Source organism: Myotis yumanensis, unplaced genomic scaffold, assembly GCF_028538775.1.
Source record: "Myotis yumanensis isolate MYYU_CA2020_CCGP unplaced genomic scaffold, mMyoYum1.0.hap1 SCAF_2, whole genome shotgun sequence".
Taxonomy (NCBI): domain Eukaryota; kingdom Metazoa; phylum Chordata; class Mammalia; order Chiroptera; family Vespertilionidae; genus Myotis; species Myotis yumanensis.
This window is the reverse complement of record NW_027223753.1, coordinates 45,475,083-45,490,998: the sequence shown is the minus strand read 5'-3', so window position 1 is coordinate 45,490,998 and position 15,916 is coordinate 45,475,083. Positions and strand designations below refer to the sequence as shown.

Genomic DNA, 15,916 nt, shown 5'->3' with positions numbered 1-15,916 from the left:
ACAGTAAAACATAAACTATGTTATATTCCACAAAATGGATTTCCTCAAATAGAGATCTTACAGCATACAAACCCAAGACATTGCAAAAATATGTCAGATTTTTTATTAAAGGAAACTGCCTCTAAATTTGTCAAAATAATTCAGTTTCTCTACTCAGAAAGTTATTAGCCTTGATGAAAATAACTTGTGTATTCAGTGTTGTTGTATACCACTCTCTTAAGTCTAAAGACCTCCAAATTATTCGATTCAGCTAGTAAGAACCAATTCCTTGCTTGAGGAGATATTTGCAACCAGAGGAATTCAAAATACAATGGAGAGAAGCAAAAAAAAGACCAACCCTCCACCCACACACAAAACCAAGCCAACCCAAACCCAGAACTCTTAATTCTCTTAAAATTTCAGTTATTGCCCTGGCCGGTTTAGCTCAGTGGATAGAGCGTCAGCCTGCGGACTAAAGGGTCCCGGGTTCGATTCTGGTCAAGGGCATGTGCCTTGGTTGCTGGCACATCCCCAGTGGGGGGTGAGCAGGAGGCAGCTGATCAATGTTTCTCTCATCGATGTTTCTAACTCTCTATCCCTCTCCCTTACTCTCTGTAAAAGATCAATAAAATATATTTTTTAAAAAATTCAGTTATCTACACTAATAATAGACAAATATGTAAATTGGCTGTACCTTCGCGGCACCCCACAGTCAATCAGGAGTATGCAAATTAACCCGACAAAGATGGCGGGCCTGTGGGCAGCACGCACACGCCCAGGCACCAAGTGGCCGGGGGCGGGGGGGGGGGGGGGGGGGGAGGGCCATGGCGATGACGCAGGCATTCCGCACTGCCCCAGCTGCTCCGGGCCTCTGGGCAGCGTGGGAAGGCGGAAAGGCAGCTCTGGGACAGAGTGAAGGCAGAAGGGCAGCTCTGGGCCAGAGCGAAGGCAGAAAGGCGGCTCCAGCCGAAGCGAAGGCGGTGCCAGCAGCCAGGGGAAGGAAGACCCATTCTTGCACAAATCTTCATGCATTGGGCCTCTAGTCTATATATAAAAAGCTGAAGCAACTGCTAGAACCAGACAACTGGCCGGTAGCTATGATGTGAACTGACCACCAGGGTAGCTATGACACACACTGACCACCCTCAACGCAAGAGCTGTCCTCTATGGTCAGTGCACTCCCACAGCCAACCTCCTGCGGTCCCTCCCCCCGCCGGCTGGACCTGATCAGCCCCAATCGCCGGACAGGCTGAGGGACCCCACCCGTGCACGAATTTGTACACCAGGCCTCTAGTTTTCTAATACTTTTCTTTTATAGCTATTCACCCCATTTTTATATATCCTTTACATTTTCCTTAATATAGGTCAAATTCAGAGTAGCTATTCAGATGCCAAAAGTGTTTTAATTCTATTGTAAATCTTCCTGTACCAAAATGAGAATTTAAAAAAATTTGAAAGCAAGTAATTGACAGGTTTAAAAGTACAATTCTATCCTGCATAAACATTGAAAGTTTTATTTTGAAGATCCTACAATATGTAACTATATAAAATGGCATAATGTAGTAGTTCCATTGCTCAAACAACTAAAATTGGGATGATTTGACAACATAATTCTAATTCCAGTCTTTCTGATTTAATTAACTTTCAACAAATAAGGGAAAATACTTTTTTTTTTTTACCTAAGTAAAGTTGATCTTTAGAAATAATGTTTTCTAAGCTGCTTTTGAAAACAGTTAAGTAGGCAGCTCTACAGTTCATATAAAATATCTCCTCTTCAGTTAGTGGATATTTCTTTGTTCGAGGACTCTCGGAAAGCGATGATTTCTGACTGGAGAAGGCTGCATTACTTCCTGGACTGATGGCCATTCCACTAAAAAATAATTTTAAAAACTGGTTTAGTAAATGTTAATCCCCTCAAGTGCAAATGTCATCTTGCCTTTCAAATGGGAGTGGGAGGATCAAGACATTAAAGTTGTTAGTTGTGGGGGGAAAAAAGAGGAACATTATAATATGCATAAGGTTGTATTATCTGGTAAACTAGAAAAGTTTCTGCTTTATTAATATATATGTATATACCAAAGAACAAAACCAAAACAAAGATGTAACAAATACAAAGAAGAATCATAGGAAAGGAAAAACCTATATCTATTCTCTCAAAATAACAGGACAGCCAGTTAAGACTCTTCATAGGATTGTCATGAGGATTAAATACTAGTAAGTTAATATATGTGAAGCATATAGAACAGTGCTTGGCACAAATTAAGTGCTAAAGAAGCTGTACATAGAGTGAAACTCCACAGTAACAAGAACGTGGATGTAATGTGATTGGCAGTTGGCATCCATCTCCACAGCAGGATCAAGCAGGTCATTTCACTAACCTTTCAATAATGCAGCCCCACATTTTACATGACTGGTTTTTAAAAATCCCATTTATAGTGTTATGAGATGTTACTGTTCCATTACTAACAATAATGTTTTGGGTTTATATAACACCTCTGCTCATAAGAGCTTAAAAAAACGGTCATACATCATGATGTGTCCCTACTACAGTGGTCAGGTATTTTTAGTCCATTTTACAGATGAGAAAATTGAGGGGCACAGAGTCCCCAACTGAACAGTCGGTAGCCAAAGTCAGTAAATTTCAGTAACCGTTTCTTCTTTATTAATGTGCATGAAGGCTTCTTGTACAATAGTTACAATGAGGCACTAAATCGTGCTGGCCGTCTAACAGCTTCCAACATTATTTTACCCAGCTTTGACTTTAAAAAATACATTCCAGCCTAATAAATTGAATATTTCAAGTTCAACAATAAGACGACACAGGTAGGGTCCCCTTCAGGACTCATTGGATTCTTACTCAAGAGGCCTAAATCACTTGCACCTTCTTGAATTATATAGGTCTTTTACACTTGGGAAAGAAAGATAATAATCGCTTATCATGGATGAAGTACCCTATTTATAATACACAGACCGCCTGCCTGACACTTTCCTATTACACCAGATTTAGAAGGACCCCATAGGGACGTGGTGTCACAGTCTGGTTACTGCAAATTGGTATCGCGATAATTAAGCATCAGAGTTTTAAACACATATGCGTGCACGCATCTCCTCCAAAAAATGGGAAAGAAAACCGTTCCAACGAGGAAGAGAGATCGTGCATTTTGCAGCAAGCAATTTTAAAATGTGATGGGTTTTATTTATTTATTTATTTATTTGGATTGTCTTCGAATACTCTTTCCAAATAAGGTGCCTCCCTCCCGTGGAAATCCCCCGGCAGAAATGGGCCAGAATTCTATTCTTTCCCTTTCTGTGAGGGGAGCCGAAACTAGGCTTAAATAAATATATAACTGGACCCCCCTCAGGCTTGGAAACCTCCTTCATTTAAGACTCCAGCCCGAGCGCCAGGCAGGGGCCTAGAGAGCACATTGCAGCAAACGGCTCCATCAATAACCAGCCGCACGGTAGCGAGAAAAATAAACGAACAAGCGCCTCGGGCTTTTCCAGGGCCGAGTGGAAACAGAGCGCCAGCCACACCGTCCCCACGCGGAGAAACATGTGCACAGCTGATCCCGGCAGCATCGCTGTCTTTCTGTATTTCTCAGAGCATGAGCCTGCATTTATGTGTACATTTCAGGTCCCGCCGTGCACCCGGTGTTAGTATGACAGAGAAGGTAACGAAGCGGGTGAGAGGAAAGCCGAGCAGTAAGGGACACGACGCGCAGAGAGAGACCGCGGCTCGATCGCTACCTAATTGCAGTTTACAGACGAACGGGCGCAGCCAATTCTCTGCACGGATTCCACGATCCGCTCACCGAAGCCGGACGGACCTCGGCCTTTCTCTAATTACCATGGCAACTGCACCTCTCTGCCACCGGAAATCAGACACAGCGCACCTCCCAAAAAGGTCCGGCTAGGAATCTAGGGAATCGTTAATCCACAGTGGTCAGAGACGGTCCTGTTGCTCCTCCATCCAGGGCTGGTATGGCCAGCATCGTGAGCGAGGTCCTGGGCTGCACTGCAAGGGGCTGGATGCGGTCTCTGACCGACACCCCCTCCTCCTTTCCCCGCAGGATCTCGGATGCGTTGTCGCGGGTCTGTGTTTCCGGCGGGCTACATTGAGTGTGACACCTGGTCGAGCGCCGGCTCGCCCGCGCTTTTCAGGCTCCGCGTTTCCTTCCGGAGGTTCTTTCTGTCTGCGGAGGAGATTGCTCGCTTAGTTTGGTCCGGCGGCAGTGGTCCTTCCCTCAGTGTGGAAATGCCGTAGGTATCTCCGTCCAGGCATTGCTGTGTGTCGGGCCCCTCTGCGAGCCTGGAGAGTTTGTGTGTTAGTAACCTTTTGTGTTTTTCTACTTTTCTGAGTATAAACTTGTCTCCTCCGCCGACAGTTCCTGGTGCTTACCCACTTGATACCCTCAACCCACCTCTGCCCACCTTGCAGCCGCAGTTAGGTGGTAGTCTTGGTCCACGTTAGTCCTGACTCTCCCCGGCCTTTGACTGGGCTTATAGGCTGTGGGCTGTAGCCTGTGATGTATTTTAGCGCTTGAAGTAATTCCAGATATGGTTAACATACCAAGAATGGGATGGAGTCGATTGGAACACGCCACGTCATTTGACGATGCCCATGAGTGTGGTGAGTTCCTACAAACTTATAAGGCAACTCAAGAACTGGGTCTGGGGGGCTCTTTCCGCCTCCCCACGTGGGAGTCTGTACTTGTTCCTCAATAAATTTCCACCTTTTCTATGCAACAGAAAAGAACTGGGTCTCAAGAGACCTGCATTCCAGCTATGAAAGGAGGCGTAGCCAATTCTGGTGTCAGTTTCCTTATTGCTGCTGTATAGAAACTTTTAAAAAGTTCAGGAAATAAGTTTTTCTTTGGGGTGGAGGGATTACTATCTAACACGTGAAATTTTCTGGCAGCCCTTGTCCCCAGGTTGACTTAGGTACCGTACCCCTCCTGTGCATTTCTGAAGTAACTTACTTATTCCACTATTATTTTTAGATTTGAGCCAAATGCAAAGCAACACAGAGGGGGAAATATTTGTATTAAATAAGAATTGACATGAAAGTGGAAAGAATGTAAAGAAATAATAATTTGGCTCAGTGGATAGAGCGTTGGCCTGCAGACCTAAGGGTCCTGGTTCCCGTTCCCCCTCCCCCTCCCCTCAGTGCCCCAGGAGAGAACCAATCTCACATGGATGTTTATCTCTGTCTTTCCCTCTCTCTTCCAATCTCTCTAAAAACCAATGGAAAAATATCCTCGGGTGAGGATTAAAAAGAAAAAGAAAAAAAGAATAACCTACATTTCTTGAATCCTTGTGATCTGGTACAGTTTTAACAATCTACCTACATATTCTCATTGAATCCTAAAAAAGGACTTTAGGAGGTACTATTATCTATAATTTCCAGATAAGAAATAGGAGGTACTATTATCTATAAATTCCAGATAAGAAAACTCAGCACTTAATATGGTGTCCTACACAATATCAATAAATGTGTTTCACTTATATCCTTTTTTTAAAAAGTACATTTTTATTGATTTCAAAGAGGAAGGGAGAGGGAGAGAGAGAAAGAAACAATGATGAGAGAGAATCATTGATTGGCTGCCTCCTGCACCCCCACCCTGGGGCTACAGCTCGAGGTGGCCTCCTGGTTCATAGGTCTATGCTCAACCATTGAGCCATGCCTGCCGGGCCAATTATATCCTTAAAAGTTAGGATTATTGAAAAGGTTTTGCTTTCCCCAGGATTAAGCAAGAAGACTTGTTTTCCTATTGCTGCACTTAAAAAAAAATCCAGTTAGCACTTTTGTGAACCTTCAAGGATAATGTAGCAAAAGTCCTACTAAATAGGAATACAATGGAAACTGGTGTGCATTTGCTTAGTAAGTGGTGATAACTATGATCCCGTTCTGTATAGATTGTGGGGAACCAAAAAACTATTAAAAGTGGAACTTTTGGATAATTGTTTTCCTAGCATGTTAACAGGTACGTGTTATATTAGAAGAGTCTGTGGTACAGATATTCTGACAATAAATATGTAACCTTGAAGTTGAGGTTGACTTCATAGGACATACTAGTATATCTGACACAAATTTATTTTTAAAAGTATACTATAGTATATATAAAGAATTCTTACAACTCAACAGTAAAAAGACAAAAACCTTATTAAAATAAAGGCTCAAAGACTTGAACCAATACCTAATAAAAAGGTTTATGGCCCTAACCGGTTTGGCTTAGTGGATAGAGCGTCTGCCTGTGGACTGAAGGGTCCCAGGTTCAATTCTGGTCAAGGGCATATACCTTGGTTGCGGGCACATCCCCAGTAGGGGGTGTGCAGGAGGCAACTGGTCGATGTTTCTCAATGATGTTTCTAACTTGCTATCCCTCTCCCTTCCTCTCTGTAAAAAAATCAATAAAATATATTTACTTTTTTATTTTTTTAATAAATCTTTATTGTTCAGATTATTACAGTTGTTCCTCTTTTCCCCCCATAGCTCCCCTCCATCCTGTTCCCACCCCACTCCCTACCCTTACCTTCCCCCCACTGTCCTCATCCATAGGTGTACAATTTTTGTCCAGTCTCTTCCCGCACCCCCCACACCCCCCACACCCCCTTCCCCTTGAGAATTGTCAGTCCACTCCCTTTCTATGCCCCTGATTCTATTCTATTCACCAGTTTATTCTGTTCGTCAGATTTTTTATTCACTTGATTTTTAGATTCACTTGTTGATAGATATGAATTTGTTGTTCATAATTTTTAACTTTACTTTTTCTTCTTCCTCTTCTTAAAGAATACCTTTCAGCATTTCATATTATACTGGTTTGGTGGTGATGAACTCCTTTAGCTTTTTCTTATCTGTGAAGCTCTTCATCTGACCTTCAATTCTGAATGATGGCTTTGCTGGGTAGAGTACTCTTGGTTGTAGGTCCTTGCTATTCATCACTTTGAATATTTCTTGCCACTCCCTTCTGGCCTGCATAGTTTCTGTTGAGAAATCAGCTGACAGTCGTATGGGTACTCCCTTGTAGGTAACTAACTGTTTTTCTCTTGCTGCTTTTAGTATTCTCTCTTTGTCTTTTGCCCTTGACATTTTAATTATGATGTGTCTTGATGTGGTCCTTTTTGGATTCCTTTTGTTTGGGGTTCTCTGTGCTTCCTGGACTTGTAAGTCTATTTCTTTCACCAGGTAGGGGAAGTTTTCTGTCATTATTTCTTCAAATAGGTTTTTAATATCTTGCTCTCTCTCTTCTTCTGGCACCCCTATAATTCGGATGTTGGTATGCTTGACGTTGTCCCAGAGGCTCCTTGCGCTATCTTCATCTTTTTGTATTCTTTTTTCATTTTGCTTTTCCGGTTGGGTGTTTTTTGCTTCCTTGTATTTCAAATCTTTGATTTGATTCTTGGGATCCTCTAGTCTGCTTTTAGATCTCTGTATATTATTCTTTATTTCAGTCAGTGTATGCTTAATTTCTAATTGGTCCTTTTTCATATCCTTGAGGGTCTCACTATATTTCTCGGAGGTTTCTAGAAGATTCTTGAATAACCTTATAACCGTGGTTTTGAACTCTGTATCCAGTAGTTTGCTTTCCTCCATTTCTTTCATTTGTGACCTGTTTCTTTGTCTTCACATTTTGGCTGCTTCCCTGTGTTGATAGAGTGGCTTTGTGTGCTAGGTGTCCTATAGGGCCCAATGGCTCAGCCTCCCTAATTACCTGAGGTGGACACTCTTGGTGCACCCCTTTGTGGGCTGTGTGCACAGTCTTGTTGTAGTTAAGCCTTGATTGCTGTTGGTATCACTGGGAGGAATTGACCTCCAGGCCAATTGGCTGTGTGGACCAAGTTGTGTCTACAATGGGAAAACTTCTGTGCTAGAGACACCCTTCTGGGGCAGGACTTGCTTCAGTGGGGCTTTGGCGTTCACTGAGTCTGCCCCCTGAGTGTGTCTCTTATGGATGTGAAGAGTTATAATCTGGATGGTCTCACTCTGACCGCTGGGTACACTGTCTCTTGGATCTCCAAGGAGGTGCAAATTCAGCCACTGCCTGAGGCCACCCAGCAGGAGCTACAGAGAGATCTGCAGATTCCTCCTCTTTGTTTGGGGTTTGGCGGTGCCCAGATGAGGCTCAGCTGTGAAGCAATGCAAGCTGCTAATGAGCCTTAGTCCTTCTTTTGGAAGCTCTGGGGTTCTCTGACCCAGCTACAGTTTGACAGGTTTTTAGGCAGAGAAAGACCAGGCCATTCACATGCAAAAGCCTCTGCACATAGCTTGGGTGGGGTTGTAAATTGGGTGGGGCGGGGTCTCAGGGAATCACCAGGGTGGAGCAAACCGCAGTGGCTGCCAGTCTGCTCTGGCTCAGAGAGGTCCCGGGGTCTGTGTCCCGTGGCCCCATGCAGGAACAATGAATGCTGCAAGCACCTCTGCGAGAGAGCCGCCCTCATGTTCTGGCCCGATGCCAGACAGTCCAGTTTCTCTCCATATGAGTCTGGGTCCCCATATTCTCGCCCAGAATTGGAGTTCAGAGCAGTCAGGAGCTTGTATCTCCCTCCCGATTGAAAAAGACAACAGTGTACCCACCTGCCAGCCCCTTTCGTACACGTCTCTGTACCTCCCCACTTCCACACCTCTGCACCTCCTCCCGGTCTCAATGCACTTTTCTCTTTCCTTCTAGTTGTAGAATTTCCACTCAGCCAGCCTTCCTGTGGTTCTGGATGGTATTAGTTTTGTCTTTTAGTTGTAGTTTTAATGTGGTTGTGTACGGCAGCAAGTTCAGGTGTTTATCTATGCCACCATCTTGGTTGTCTCAATAAAATATATATTTTTAAAAAGTTTTATATGCCGAAACCGGTTTGGCTCAGTGGATAGAGCGTTGGCCTGTGGACTGAAGGGTCCCAGGTTCGATTCCGGTCAAGGGCATGTTGTCCAATAACTGGTTGCAGTATTGACCAGTTTTGTCACAAAAAACAGAGGCTTCATTGTTATATAGGTGCTTTCACATGTGACCATATTTATACATGTAGTGGAGTGATGTTCCTACTCACCCATGCTGTGATAGTGAATTATCGTGTAATCATTATAAATGTTGAACACAAAAGAGCATAGGCTTGAATGAGAGGGAGAATGCAGAGAGGATATAGAAGGTTCTTTTCCCTTTGTAGTTCATTCCTATACATAGAATGGGGATAATCATTTTAGATATCTCAATTTACACCTGAGGAGTCACATGGGATGTGAATTTGGCCATTTCTGTTCATTAAAGGATTTCTAAGTTATCTCATAAGCATACTCCCGTGAAGTAGCTGGCAATATTATCATCCTTATTATAGTGAGGAGTAAATGAAAACACTGACATATCAAATCATATTTTTATTTTCCATTCAGAAATTTCCTACTAGTTTACAGGCCAATATTAAGTTTCTGGAGCTCAGTGAGTTTATGTGATTTGCCTGACCTTAGGGGAAGAATTTGGCAGAGCATCAAAGCTCCCTGAGTCTTATCTGCTTTACTTATTTTATCTTCCTAATCCCCCTCTCCCACACACTCTTACCCTCAGCTCAGCTATTCAAAATTATATGTAATCTAATGTTTTAAAAGTCCTGTAAGATGCTGAGCTGCAGGCTCAATCCTCAGTAGGGGGCGCACAGGGGGCAGCGGATAAATGATTCTCTCTCATCATTGATATTTCTATCTCTCCCACTCTCTTCCTCTCTGAAATCAATAAAAATATATTTTTAAAAAATTAAAAGTCCTGTAAGAGAACCTCAAATGATACCATTCTTAGTTCTTAATTAGGAATCAAATGATAGTTCACATTTTTTAGAATAATTTCTTTTGTGTTAAAATATACCTCATTTGAGTGGAATCACATACTATTTGTCCTTTTGTAATTGGCTTGTTTTACTGAGCATAATGTTTTCAAGGTTCATCTGTGTTGTAGCATGTGTCAGAATTTCCTTTTTTTTTTCTTATCCTTACCCAAGGATATGTTTTTATTGATTTTAGAGAGAGAGAGAAACATCTATCAGTTGCCTCCCGTACATACACTGACCAGAGATCAAATCACAACCTAGGTATATGCCCTGACCAGAATTGAACCCCCAACCTTTTGGTGTATGGGATAACACTTCAACCAATTGAGCCACCCAGCAAGGGCAGAATTTCCTTTTTAAGATTGAATAATATTCCATTGTGTGTATGTATATGTGCATGTGTGTATATACCATTTTATTTATTCATTCATCTGTTGATGGACATTTGCATTACTGGTACTTGTATTTTTTGGCTATTGTGAACAATACTGCTGTGAATAGGGGTGTACAAATATCTGTTCATGTCCCTGCTTTCAGTTCTTTGGGGTATATACCAGAAATGGAATTGCTGAGTTAGATGATAATTCTATGTTTAGTTTTTTGAGGAATTGCCCAAGTGTTTTCCATAGCAACTGTATGATTCTGTAGTACCACTAGCAGTGCGCAAGAGTTCTACTTTCTCTGCATCCTGACCTACACTTTTTATCTGTTGTTATTTTTATAGTAGCCATCCTAATAGTTGTTAAGTGATATCTCATTGTGGTTTTGATTTGCATTTCCTTAATATTAGTGCCGCTCTTAATATTTGTGATGTTGGGCATCTTTTCATGTGTTTACTGGCCATTTGTGTAATTTTGGAGAGATGCCTATTTGAGTTCTTTGCCAATTTTTGAGTGCCCCATTTTTTTAAACCAAGGTAGTAACCACAAGAGCTGCTTATAACTTTACAGAACTACCAGATATATATCACTTTTAATTGCTAACTAATACTGGTAGCAGGTGAGTGTATACTTTAGGAAAATAGCCCATATATCTAATCAAGTTTTGCCTGTACTTCTTTTATAATATGTTTTATCCATCTCTTCCTCTCTGTTCCTGTTAACATTATCCTAGTCTGCTTGACATCATCTCATGCTTTTATTACAGTTGTATCTGGATAAAAGAGTGGGTTAAAAAAACAAAACAAAACAGGTAAAAGCATATAGTAGGTGCTTAATTTAATAATTGATATCTTGACAGTGAGCCCAGTTCTAATAGAGGGTGGTAAGAATAGATGGTCATAAATTCCTCTAGTAGGTTTGTTCTTCCTTATCTTTTCTTTAGTTCTTCCCCTTCAATTTAACAAAGATTTATGATGCACAGGACCTAGATCTGAGTTCTCTAACTCGATCTGCGTGATAGTGGTCAACTCAACCTTACTGAATTAACTAAGTGATTTCTCCAATTTTCTCTATTAATTTTTTTATGATTCTTGTAAATATTTTTAGCTTTTGAGTATTGGATACCTGAATTATCTGAAAATTACATTTCCCACAATAAAATATGATTCAGATTCTCACTAAACTGTTAAACTGGGAGATAGCAATCTAATTCTGCTCACTTTCTTGCTTATTTTTACATATTTCCTTGGACTACTTAGATCAGTCTAGGACCTAAACTAGAAGCCTTTAAAATCCAAACATTTAGTTTCATTCTCAAGGAATTAACCATCAATAATAAAGCAAAATATTTTAAACAGTTAATAACAGGGTGGGGTTTTGTTTCCTTCTGAAGGGTAGTAGTGCATCTTTTTTAAAAAATAAATATATTTCTTTATTGTTTTCAGAGAGGTAGGAAAAAGGAGAGAGAGATAAAAACATAAATGAGAATCTTTGATCAGCTGCCTCCTGCACGCCCCCTACTGGGGATCGAGCCTGTAACCCGGGCATGTGCCCTTGGCCAGAATTGAACCTGGGACCCTTCAGTCCTCAGGCCAACGCTCTATCCACTGAGTCAAACTGGGTAGGGCAGTATTGCATCTTAACAGCATTTGAAAATAAAGGATTAAAAAAATGCTGTTCTGTATACTTTTAGTTTTTTATTTCTACTTTTGAAGTTTCATTAAAACCAGAACGTCTTACACACCTGAGTAGGTGTCTCCCCAAAATGTATACACAGTTTTTTCTTATAGCTCAATTGATGCTTCTTTCTTTTCAGATTTAACCCATTGGAATGAATAATTATTCAAAGTGGGACAACCTGTATATTCCAAAACTAAATAAAAATACTTTTTTGGGGTTATCTGACATTTTTACTTGTTCTTACCTCTATTATTGCTTCATTGAGAATTTATATTATATTGATTTCAAATAGACTTTGAAAATGTATAATTCTTTAAACCAGTTTCATTAATCTCAAGAAATAATGTTATGTAATAGGCTAATATAGATGTAGTAGCAAATTTAAGTGAATCCTTTCTAGATAAAATTTTTGTATTTAATATTTAATGAACAGTAATTCCTGTAAATTGTCCAGCCCTTTTATTTTTCTCACTCCTGTCACTTATTTGAAAGTCAGTAGTCAGTCATTTATGAATAGTCATTTTTAGAATATATAAGTTTTTGTTTTCTATACTGCAACCTTAGCTGTAATACAATCTTTTTTTCCTAATGCACAAATTCTCTAATATTTTAAATAACAATTTCTGTTTCTTAGGGATCAAGAAAATATTTATAACTCTGTATTTGTCACTGGGAAAACTAGTTTTAATTTATATTGACCTTTTTCTCCTTTGAGCATTTAGTCTGCATTCAATAAAATGTTGATGACTGCTCTTTAGAAGACAGCTGTATGAAATAAAGTATTATAAATATTCAGCTTTCCTTTCTAAGCATTGTCACCAACAGCTGGGCATCCAGTTTAGCAGAACAGATTTTGCACAGAGAGAGCCTGGCATGTTCCTGAATCAGTTTAGCGAAGGAGACAAAAAATAGTTTCATATGGATTGGGGACTTATAAAGACATAGAGCATCTGTTCCTCAGTTAAGTCATAGTCTGGTAGCATTGAATCATGTTTAAAGCTATAAAAATGTGGAAAACTTGTTTCACCTTGCTCATACCTTTATTTTAATACCTAGTGCATTATTTGTGTAAATAATGTACTTTCAGTATCTCCATTGAAGGTATGTAAATTATTTTGCTCTGCTGTATAATTTTTATTAGTGTTATTTTAGAACACAAATAAGTAATTTTTACTAAGATTATTTTATAATATGACTAATGATTGAATTGGATGATAATGCATATATAAAATCATATATGCATAAAAGATCCATTTAAATATTTAATTATGATTCCATCTTGAAATATCCTATTTTAAAAAGTTTCATTGCTCTGAAAATTGCTTTCTTATGGTATTTTACTTTACTTGGAGAAGGTAACTTAGAATCTTTATATATATACTACTCTTAAATATTTGGTTACTTAAAGCACATCAAATCTAAGATTTCTTTAAATATTTTGTTTGCAGTGTTAAAAGATCACTGAAATTGGATGATCCATTCGAAGCACATGTAAGTATTTACTTATGAATTTATAATTGCATAGTAAGATTGTGGTCTTAATTTTTTAACAGCTAATTTACCTTACTAAATATAAAAATCATCAAAAAACATTGTAGTATAATTGTGATTGGTACATAATTTTCTGCATATGACACATTTTTGTAAATCTAATGTATGGAAGTTCCCGGCCAGCTTGAGGTTTCATTTAAGAGGCAAATTATTTAGAAATATTATGGAAATAATTTAGTAGAAATTAATTCACTATTTGTAGAAAAAATTTTCTGCCACTTAAATACACAAGAAACAATATGGGACAATGGTAATGTTTTAATCTACATTCTATAATCTATAATATCTGAAATAAAAACATTAACAGCATTTTTATAACAAAAATGTAATTACCTTTTTCAGCTACACTGGCATGATTAAACAATAAAATACTAACACTGTAATAAATTTCACCATGGTTGTCACAATAAAAATAAAATTGTACTGTTGCTATTACTTTTTGTATATTTAGTCATAGCACATTCCCAATACCAGCATATCATGACATATGTTAGTTTATTATCTTTTCATACCAATATGGATCTAGATACAAACACTAATACTGAGCTACTTATGGCCTCAGTAATCTTAAGTGCAAATAAATTGGTGAGAAAGTAAATTAAAACAAATAGCTAGTCAATAAATAGGCTGCTACAAAATCCCATAGGAGAATACCATTTCAAGAAATGGTTTTATATGGAATTCTTTTTTGGAAGACTCACTGGTATTTAACAGTTTACCATTTTTAAAAGTTCCTAAATGCTTTTTTAAAAAATTTAAACAAAGATGGCAAAATACTGCAGTGCCACTAAAAAAATCATTAGCAGTGTAATTAGCAATTTAGAGTACCATTATCCAACTTGCTCTGTACAGAATGCAGCTGTGACTGTAATTCTGCATCTGTTTCTTTGGTCAAAATGGTATTTGGGTAGATGAGTAGTCCAGCTTGAAATGGAATACTGCTCTTTCCTGCCCCAAAACTGTTCTTTGGGAGATGGTGACATTATTCGAATGGAAAAGAATAGCCATTTAGGAATTTATCCTCTTTGTGAAGTACAGTTGTCGTCATGGCAGGTTTTCTGCCCTTTCCTTTCTTTCTTCCTTTCCTTCCTTTCCTTTCTTCCTCTCTTTCTTTTCTTTCCTTCCTTCCTTCCTTCCTTCCTTCCTTCCTTCCTTCCTTCCTTCCTCCCTCCCTCCCTCCCTCCCTCCCTCCCTTCCTTCCTTCCTTTCTTTCTTTTCTCTTTCCAAATTACGATGTATCAAGGAAGCCAGTGCCACAGCTAATATCCTGTATTAGAAAAATACATTGTTTTGTTTGGCCCAATTTGTACCTTTAAACCAGTTGACTTAGCTTGGCCAGCACCTGCCACATACCAGTTTTCAGCATCCTCGCCTGGGCCTTCATCATTTCTCATCTGTTTCTGATATTTTCAGCTTTTGTACTCTACCTAATCATTTGTTAGCAACTCTATATTCACATCTTAGGTCTGATAGCTTCTGTGCTGCTCTTAAGTCTAGTCTTCTCTCCTCAGCTACATTTATCCTTCCATCTACTCCAGAAACAACTCAACCCTGAAACAGCCAGGCTCCCAAGAATCTACCCACATGTCAGTGATCCCATTGAGGCTGTCTTAGCCCATGCAAAGGAAAATCAGACATTCAAGAAGAAACACAGAGCTAGACTTCTAAGAGTAGATATTGCTGTAAGCTACAGTGGGACTAGTAGTAATTTTTGGTCATTTTGCCTGAGCAATACAATGTTGAAGGAAGAAGGGTTTGGTGTCCAAGGAGAGGAGATAGCCCTTATATGCCACTTGTTTGAAGTGGAGCCTGTTTATCTTAATCTGCTATTTCCTCTCTCATAGATATTGGGAATTTTCATATCCCAGTGTTCCTATGGAGCTACAGATTAATGCTCCGTGATGTTAGGGCAAGTCTGCAAAAGTCATTTTTTTAATCATTCTCCTAGTATGGGAAGCAGAGGTATGGATCATCCCCTGTGACCTTTCTTTAATATATAAAATGTATACTGCAAGTATCAGTACTTACTGAACCTTCCAAATTGTTTGGGGATTGTGAGGAGTCCTGAAAGTTTCAATTTATCATCACCTATAGTATTTGGGCTGCTCAAGTTCTTGTTCTCTAAGCACTGGCTTCCTGGTTGTAGACCTAGCCAGCTTGACACAATCCCTTTCAGTCCACCTCATAGAAGGAATGAAAGGAGCAGATGCTACAAGTGGGAAGGGAAGGAGCATATTTCCTGCTAAGACAAACTCATTCGGCATGCTGCTAGAAATCTGGAATGGCAGTTCAGGTTTGGGCATAGATCATTACATTACTATTGGTAGGACACTTCTAAATCTGCTTATTCCCATGGCCTACGCTTGTCTTATCTAAGACAGGGCTTCTGAGGATTAGGAACTTTTATAGCTTACATTCTGTAGATTTACTTCCTGATCGGCCTCAAATCTGCTCCTCTCCCTCTCCCTCCTTCCCTCCCCTTCCCTTCTTCCTTGCTTTGTTTACCTTTTAATTATGAA

At 39.6% G+C, this 15,916-nt stretch overlaps 2 protein-coding genes across 4 annotated transcripts in view; one reads left to right on the top strand and one right to left on the bottom strand.

The window, feature by feature from the left end:
• EFCAB7 (EF-hand calcium binding domain 7) overlaps positions 1-3,834 on the bottom strand; it is a 66,447-nt gene extending 62,613 nt beyond the window's left edge. The window contains exons 1-2 of one of the 2 annotated variants that reach the window (XM_070405273.1): positions 3,727-3,834; positions 1,659-1,849 (exon numbers count right to left, since the gene is read on the bottom strand). In XM_070405273.1, the coding sequence (XP_070261374.1) occupies positions 1,659-1,845 (187 nt within the window). In that variant the 5' untranslated portion in view covers positions 1,846-1,849; positions 3,727-3,834. The remainder of the gene's footprint in view (positions 1-1,658; positions 1,850-3,726) is intronic. The other variant, XM_070405274.1, reaches the window with a different exon arrangement.
• A 314-nt stretch (positions 3,835-4,148) lies between these two features.
• The window catches only part of ITGB3BP (integrin subunit beta 3 binding protein), a 56,647-nt gene continuing 44,879 nt past the window's right edge, over positions 4,149-15,916 (top strand). For both annotated transcript variants that reach the window (XM_070403360.1, XM_070403362.1), the window contains exons 1-2: positions 4,149-4,239; positions 13,295-13,337. In XM_070403360.1, coding sequence (XP_070259461.1) covers positions 4,235-4,239; positions 13,295-13,337 — 48 coding nt within the window. In that variant the 5' untranslated portion in view covers positions 4,149-4,234. The remainder of the gene's footprint in view (positions 4,240-13,294; positions 13,338-15,916) is intronic.